The 8,575-nt window shown below is 45.3% G+C and overlaps 1 protein-coding gene across 2 annotated transcripts in view; it reads right to left on the bottom strand.

The window, feature by feature from the left end:
• Nucleotides 1-8,575, bottom strand: part of BBS4 (Bardet-Biedl syndrome 4) — a 40,586-nt gene that overhangs the window by 8,772 nt on the left and 23,239 nt on the right. Inside the window, exons 4-9 of one of the 2 annotated variants that reach the window (XM_035899422.1) lie at nt 8,082-8,244; nt 7,439-7,511; nt 5,541-5,594; nt 3,639-3,766; nt 1,775-1,829; nt 188-256 (exon numbers count right to left, since the gene is read on the bottom strand). In XM_035899422.1, coding sequence (XP_035755315.1) covers nt 188-256; nt 1,775-1,829; nt 3,639-3,766; nt 5,541-5,594; nt 7,439-7,511; nt 8,082-8,104 — 402 coding nt within the window. In that variant the 5' untranslated portion in view covers nt 8,105-8,244. The remainder of the gene's footprint in view (nt 1-187; nt 257-1,774; nt 1,830-3,638; nt 3,767-5,540; nt 5,595-7,438; nt 7,512-8,081; nt 8,245-8,575) is intronic. The other variant, XM_009643900.2, reaches the window with a different exon arrangement.

Genomic DNA, 8,575 nt, shown 5'->3' with positions numbered 1-8,575 from the left:
CACATGCGTCTCAACTCCCCACCCAGGAAAGGGTCCCAGAAATGTATTTCGGGGAAAGCTTTCTGGGCGTGATCCTTTTCAGCCTCTCCAGGCTAAGACCCTGGATACAAAAAACCCTGATACTGGAATTAGCTTTAAGAGGTGTTTCATCATCATTCAGCTGGTTTGTTTCCGCTCCTTGGGATACCTTGTAGTTGCCTGGGTCGTATGTAAGCGCGTTTCCAAGGTGTTCAAAAGCCTTCTGGTAATCCCCAAGCTGGGAAAAGAAATAAGTAATATCAGAAACTCAGAAATAAGGGGGGTTAAGAAGGAGAACATGCGCTTTTGAGGCATGAGGATTTCTGGTTCAGTTAAAACAAATATTCAGAAAAGTGAATGTGACAGCACTCCCATTACACACACGTGTTCTTGTTCGATAATTTACAACACAGATTCTGAAAATTTATTTTGCTGGGCTGGATTCACTGTTCTGACTGAAACAAAGTTTTCCATATAGTTTGTGCTCCGACTTTTCTATAGAGAAGCGAGCTCTGGGCTGATGCTCCTCTGCTCCTTCCTCTCTTCCAGAAAAGAGGCTAAAGATTGGTACTCTGCACATCCTCGACTCCCTCACCACAGCTTCCTCACCCCCCAGGGCACTCTTTTCATGGGAAAAAGCCTCCCCTTGTCTTCTAATGGACTGCAAGTGTTAGTGGGCATGACTGTGTCCATATATAAGCACATGGCTGCTTAGAATCCCTTAAATCCTGTTGTTTTCAATTGAGTTATGCCAGAACTGTTCCAGTCAGAGCAAGATAAAATTCTGGATACTGGCATCCCTTTCTGGTCACAAAAATGATGAGAAGCCCATCTGTCACTCCAGCAATTATACTGATGGATTAGAGTCTGGCGCCTTCTGTAATTCAGAGCAAGCAGGAAAGCTGTGGAAGCATCTTTAAGGTGCGTACGTATCCAGAGAGACACAATGAACTGGACAAATGAATCACAGCATAGGGACCTGGGGGCTAAATTCACAGGGGGAATGTTATACTCACACTACTTCTCTCTTACAGATCCCCCTTCCCATGTCACACACCACTCACCCACTTAAGACATCCAAGGCTCCTATTGAATTCCCCCATCTCTAGGGCAAGGCGATTTTTTTCCCCAAGATCTATATTTTATTCTCGAGCATCTAAACGATTAGGGAAATGCCTAGGGATCTTTCCGAATCAGCACTCGGCACAAGTTTTCTAGCCCATCAATCCTTTCAGGCACTCCTGCCTATTCTTCTTCGCTTGTCCGCTCTTTGGGAAGCTTACTTTTGGAATGATCAGATGGTCCTTCCCATGCATTTTACAGACCCAATCGATAAGCATGCCTTTGTTATTTAAATCAATTCAGATTTTCTTCTATGGTGCATTAACACCAACAATTTCATGGCTGCTTTTGTAGGATAATAACTTGCTAGATTCCTGCTCCAGAAGCAAGGTAACGACTGGTCATGTTTTGTTGTACTTGGAGGATTTATAGCAGAATTAGGGCAGCTGCCAAACAGAATTCCTGCGCTGGCTCAGGTCCAGAAAATAAACTCACTTTTAGCAGCAAAAGGAAAAAAGAAGATAGATACAGAAAACACAACTCTATTGTGTTAAAACGCAGTCTTTAGTGAAACATATGCAAGTCATAGGAAGGTGGATAGAAATTAACTCCATAAAACAAACACACAAACAAACAACACCTTAGTCATTTTGAAAATAATTAAGTGAATGTAATAGCTAACAGTTTTCAGTACCTGCAAGTAAAGTAACCCCAGTGTTGTAAGGAGGTCTGTGTTCTCTGGAGAAAACCTGTAATACAAAAGCCAGAGAGCTGCGTTGTTTATCAGCCCTTCTGGAACAAGGTAAAAACAGAACATGGGATTACGATGCTACATCATACTAGCAGCACTCCAGGAAATTATGCAAATATTAGAACAACTGCCATCATGGGGACCTCCTTTGAACAATATTACACCTAAGCTTTCCAAATGTCTTCTAGATATAAATGAGAAGTCAGCATAGCTCAGTGAAATAGATTTGGATGCACCATAAAATAACATGGGTTTGTTAAGCTTCATAGTGAGTCTGCATCAGTGACCTGGAAATGCAAAATGGGATTTTTCCATTGTCTCCCATAAACCACCCTGTAAATCCATCCCAAGCTTCTCAGGCCATGGAGGGCAGGCAATCCTCAGCATTTACAATGGATCCTACACTCATGCATTGCCAGACTTTTAATTTACCCTATACAAAGATTACAAACCTGGTTTCATGGACGGGCTGTGGACTGCTTCACCACAGCTTAGTGTTGTACAGCAGCCCACGGACCAGAGTGCTCTGACAGGCACTACCTGTTAAAGTATTCCTGGCTGTACACACCACACCGTTCAGCACAGACTAGCTTGAAAAAATACATCCCGAGGGCTTTCAATTACTGTATGCATCTCCCAGTCCTTCACTGCTCCTACGAGGTTCAACAGCAATGCCGTGAACCCTTTTAAAAATATCACCATTCCCTTCTTCTTCTGAAGACGTAAATAGGATGAAAACAACACCAAAAAAGAAAAAGCAGAAAGAGAAACTGTATTTGCGGCCTCACTGCCTTAGCAGAAGTTTTCAATTCTCTGCTACCAAGACTAAAGAAAACTAATAGGCACACTCACATTGGCACCTTTAAACCTCAACCAGAACAAAACCACCTGGGCCTGATGGTATATAAACACAGAGCAAGGACTCTGTCCTGAGCTGGTAATGGAAGGCAAAAGGTAACAGGCAGATGAGAAGAACAAAAAGAAAAAAAAAACCCAGGAGTGAGGAAGAAGGGAGGGCAGGGGAGCACCGAGATAAGATACATAAAACTGGTAAGATGCTTAGCAAGGATTATTGACGTACTACACATTCTAGATTAGTCTGAATGTCTACCCAACCCGATGCACTGTCAGACAGCAGCCGAAAGCCAACGTGTAAGGCAACAGTATGTGCAAAGAGCTGGTACAAAATGCCGATCCTCCAGGGGCTTCCAACATGCTCCTGCTTTTGTTTAGTGTTTGCCTCCGTTACAAAACTACATGTTAAAAGCATTGGTAAATGAGATGCTCAGAAATGCCCTAAAACAAGACAGATCAGTCCTGAGAAATAGCGACAGGGTGGGAGCAACTTGCCATGCACCAACCCGTCTCCAGCCTGCCTACTCACAGCCTTTCGAACACAAATCACTCCAAGGGAAAACAGTACGCGAAACCCAGCAACTGATTTTTGACAGACGATCAGGGTTAGAGAGACACCCGAGGTCAGATCTTTTTGGTAGCTAAACCTTTGGGATTTATGAAGTCAGGTTTGGATAGGTTTGCTCCCAGGCATCTCCGTCCATTTGTTTTTCCACTTTTTTCTGGCAGACCGTCAAGTAGCTACCTTCTTCTCCAACACACTGTCAGCAGGGAGAGGACTGCAGCTGAGAGCAGAGACAGCTGAAGAGCTTGAAAGTGCCAGCTTTGCACAGAGACGCTATAATTACCATTAGCTTTTTAATCACGTCCTCAATTTGGATCTGGGACAGCAATCAAATTTCACTGGCATAGGCTGGAACACGGGCAGATAGCAAAATGGATATATTCTTACTCTACAGCTTTCTTATAGACTTCAATGGCTTTATCCGTCTCCCCCTCCAATAGGTGGATTTTCCCCAGCATCATGTAAGTCAGATCATGTCTGTTGAGCTCCAGGGCATTGTTTAGATGGTCTCGTGCCTAAACACACAACAACAGAGAATAAAAAAAAAAAAAAAAAAAGCGATTAGAGATCCCTCAGTGAAGCAACAGCCCAGGAGCGATCCCCAGCAGCTAGCAAAAGGGAACAGCTAACACCCCCGGAGCTCAGAGAACCCTGCCGGCAAAAGCAGCCCAGCTAATTGCTGGAACGAGTTCTGCAACCAGAGCCATGTGCTTTTAGGGACAGAAAAAAGCAACGTGGCATGCTTCAAGCCAAGCCACCAGGCAATGACCTCCCAAGGAGGAGAGGAGCGCAGGCCTGTTCCTGTATTTGAATTTGTTTGGTTTGAGGCAATCTCCAGATTTGTTAGGTTAACGGGTACATTACAGTTTATCCTTCGCTAAAGTGCTTATTCCAGCAATGAGCACGGGTTGCCAAGTAAAGGAGTGAATCAACTCTTGTCAGGCACATGCCGGTCCCCTCCAACAGGAAACACTTAGGAGCATGCCTTCCTCTTAATTCCTCAGGCCTAGCCTGAAACACATTCGCTGTCTCTGAACACATGATGTATTAGAAAGAGAAACGCTGACACAGTAACGGAATTTTGCAATACAGGATATTTGTTACCAACAGCTACTGAAGAGAGTCATCCCCAAGGTCTTCGATACATTTTAGACGTTCTCATGGAAGTATTGCTGCCCAGCACATCTCAGACTTAGGAAAAGCTGAGAAGTCAGCAGTATGGAAGGCATTACTGGAGACAACAAATCCCAAGGAGGAACCTACATTCCAGAGCTGCTTGCTTTACAGCGGTGCCTCGAACAGGGAATGCAGCAGGGGTTTTCTGCGAGAGCCACAGCGCTCCACCAGAAAGAGCAGCAGGGAGGGCTTGGCCCAAATTGGGAACAGAAGTTTTCTAAATGCTGGTTTTTTCCCTCACAGAAGTAATCCCACCAGATCGGAGACAGCTCAGTGCTCACCACGAGCACCTAGGGGAGCGTTAAGTGAGGAGCTGGGAATGGTGTGCTCAGACCTGGGAACAAAACTTCATTTCAAGCTTCCACAAAGTTCTTCACTAGCTGCAAATCTAAGGAAGTTAGGGCTTCCCATGCTGCAGTTATGCTCTTTTATGACTTTTGCTCCAGGCTTGGTGCAAAAGGAGCTTCAGACATAGGAGCAAATCCTTTCCATGGAGGAAAAAAGGTGCCTGCTGCACCTCCAGCAAATAAACCCCGTAAGTCTTCTCTCTACATCCTGCCGGACCCAAGGGGCAGCAAGTTTTCCTTCAGACACTCCCTGCACGAAGTGCAGCAGTTTGAGCTGTGTGCTGGGGAAACAGTTTGGGTCATTACTGCTTCTCTTTCTTCAAGAAGATGGAACTGGCATGCTCTATGGATTGCTGCTCCTCACAAAACTAGCAGTGTTTATGGCTCTGCTTTTAGAAGGCTCAGAAACAGAAGCAGCTCTTGTTGGAGCACAGCTGGTTTTCTGTCTGGAGGCAGCTCTTTGAGGTTTCTCAAACATTCCTTTTAAAACCAGAAATGCTGCCTCAAAAATCCGAGTTCAGAAAAAGCCTCCCGAGCAGCAACAAGGCTAACCTCAGTGTAACTCTTATCCAACTTGCAGCTGACTCAAAATAATTCAACGTGCAAATGAAAACAGAGACAGCTCACAAACTTCTGTCCCCAGAAACAAATGCTGCAGCAAAAAAACCTTCCTTGATACCTACCACTGCAAATGATCCACTTCAAACTACCAAAGAAAGCGACATTTCTGGGAACCCCAAGTAGATAATATGAGCATCTGCGTTACCTTGTTGAAGTGTTTCAGGTACATGTAGCACACACCCAGGTTATGGCTGATCTCCTGTATGAAAAAACCCAAACCACAAAAGAAAACCAAATCAGCATGAGGTTTGAGATACATGCTACATAACCTGCCAGGGTCAAGTCACCATTGACCTGGATGGGGAGACCCCTGTGCCAGCCCACACCCTTCTGGCTTTGTAGATCAAGTAAGCCTACATATTCAGGTTGCTTCAGGAACCTACAGAACTTACATGTGATTGTACACAAAAGACTACAGGCTGCCAAGACAATAACCACAGAAACGGCAATGGTCTCTTTGGAGAGCAAGGAGCAAAGACTGGATTCTTCCCCAAGATGTGACTCGGTTCCCAGGGAGATCTCTGAAGCTCTTCGGGGCAGCTCTCAATCTACCTGTACAGTCACTAGGATATGCACAATGCTGCACCCAGCTGGACAAAATTTTAAGCTGTGCCTAACTTCCCCCAAAAAAAATCAAGCACCAGAAGGGCCGATATCCCTCTGGCAACATAAACAATTTTGCAACAGAGTAGGAAGATGACTTAGGCATCCTACACACTCCAGTGATGCTGTAGGGAACAATCATGCCTCTAATTTATCACTAGTTTAACAGACAAGCGACTTGCCACCTTCCCCACCCTGGCACATCTTGGGGGGCTGAAAAGCAAGGTCCAACAGTTCCTCATTTCTATTCTGGTGAGCATTTCACTGCTTCAACAGTTTGGACAGCCTTGACCTTTAAGAGGAAACTCTCTTATTTCCCCATTAACCCCCTTAGAATGATATTTTCCTCCACACAGTCTCTCCAACTGTGGAGAACAGGAATGAATCAGTAATTCCTGGTTACTGTGGCTTGCAGAATGAGACAGTGCAAGGGAAGAGACACAGGCTGGCTCTACTTCCAGTGCTGAGCCAGGTATGGGAAATAACTAATCAAAAATACCCACTGAAGTCTGCCTGCTGCGGTTGTAAATAGGGTTATAGTCATGTCAAGCACATACTGCAGGTAGTGTGGTTAGCCGAGGGAACGCAGACTTGAAAGAAGATCCATGGTATAAAAGGTTTCTGAGTTGTCTGGCACAGGGTAAGTTGAATAATACCAAACGTATCCTCGTATCAAGCCTGATTTTTAGACGTACTGAGCACCAGAAGTACAGCTACAGCCAGTGGTGCCTGATGTCTTAGGGAATGAGACCACACTTAGCAAGTCTATCTCAGAAACAACACTTCTGCAGGCAAATCACCTGCAGAAGGCTGCCCCCAGCTAACTGCAAGCCGTGTCCTCTCTTCTCTCACCCGCCATCACACATTTCCCTCTGCAATGATCTCCCTTCGCTTTTTGTCTCCTTACATACAGCTCATTTAATCATTGCCCCTGTAGCTATCATCCTATGCTTTGCCAAAACAGGTAACGCTTTCTGCTAGTTTGAGGGTAATCTTTTTCGATGGTGTTTTGCATTACAAAAAGATTCCAAATTATTCAAGCAAGTTTTAATGATAACTGAGGGCTTCCAAACAGGGAGCTACTTCCCGTGTTTGTCTCAATGTAATTTAGCTCTTTGCACTATATACATCTATGTTAATACCGGTATTTTGTGAAGCTCAAACACATTTCTCTATTCTCTGTGCCCCAAGGCCAGGTGTGGGATTTTGCAGGTAGAAATGATGCCTTGCTCCTGCAATCCAAAGCAGATGCTGCAGAGGCTCACCTGGGCTCATGAGCCTGCGCTAGAAGGCAATGCCTCTCTGCCCGGCAGCTCTTCGTCTGCCCAGACTGCAGGCAGCGCGAGCTCACCTCTGCTTGGAACAAGTTTGCAGCTCTCTCCATAAAACAGCAGAACCATCTGCATACTACAACAACCTGCAACTCACTGAAACACTTACCCAGTCCTTTTCATCGAGTTTAGCTGCTTCATTGTACACTTCAATGGCTGCCTTGTGCTTCCCCAAAAGAAACCTGTGAAAGCATTTAAATTATTTTTTTTCTTGCTCTGAAACCCTGCTGTGCAACCACCACCACCTTTGCCAGTGAGAAATGACGCTATTTGCTAGCTCTCCAGAGACCTGCGTGAGAAGGCCCAAGAAGTTTACAGTCTCAGCGATGTTACAATCTGAGCACTGCTCCCTGTCAGGGCCAAGGTCATCAATCCTGCGAGGTGCTGAGGCACTGCCTGACGTTACTTGAGACACAAGGAATGAATTCACAGGCTCTGCAGCCTGCCTTTGTATCAAAGGAGAAAGAGAGGTGATCTAACCAGATACTCAGAGACAGAAAGGGGTCTGTAGGGCACGGTTACACAGCTCAAGTCAGCAGCCCTAGCTCTGGAGCTAGAAATCAGTGTGTTACCTCTCTTGCTTAAAGCACAAAGGAAAAAAAAATACAACAGCAGCCAGGCAGATAACAGAGATTCTGCTTTTAGGGGTGGCCCACACTTCTGGAAGCCGACTCAAGTGTTGATAAGGAGGAAGCATGTTTGGAATTAAGCAGCCTGGGATTTCACTTGATGCCTGGGAGAAAAAAACAAACCTGAAAGGTCCTGGGTGGCACATCAAACAGAAACAATAAAACACCACTCACAGCGATCGTGCCACCTGCTTGAGGTTGTCAGCGCTTCTGGGGTTCAGAATGGAACATGTCTGAAAAAGTTCAAGAGATTCTTGAATTTTCCCCTCCAAGCGGAATATCAAAGCTGTAAGACAACACATACCAGGCAAAATAGTCCATTATCTGCAGGGAAAACGTGAGCCTCTGACAGCAGGGAAAGGAGGGGGAGCACAGATATATTATAACAACACTCATTTGGTCTTTCACCCTGGAAGGCAGAAGCTTCCTCTGAGGGCAGAATGACAATGCAGGCAAAGGACTCGTGCTTGCTTGAAAAAAAATTCTGGTTTTCAGAATAAAGACAGCTTTAAAGCCTGACAAATTGCTCATTAAGATGCAGTCTGGATCCCCCACCCCCAACTTCTACAGGCTGCAGGATGTCCTTGGCCAACAAACCTCAGCTGCCGCCGCCCCCC

This window comes from Egretta garzetta, unplaced genomic scaffold (assembly GCF_000687185.1).
Source record: "Egretta garzetta isolate BGI_Z169 unplaced genomic scaffold, ASM68718v1 scaffold287, whole genome shotgun sequence".
Classification (NCBI taxonomy): Eukaryota; Metazoa; Chordata; class Aves; order Pelecaniformes; family Ardeidae; genus Egretta; species Egretta garzetta.
This window is presented reverse-complemented; position numbering and strand designations above follow the sequence as displayed.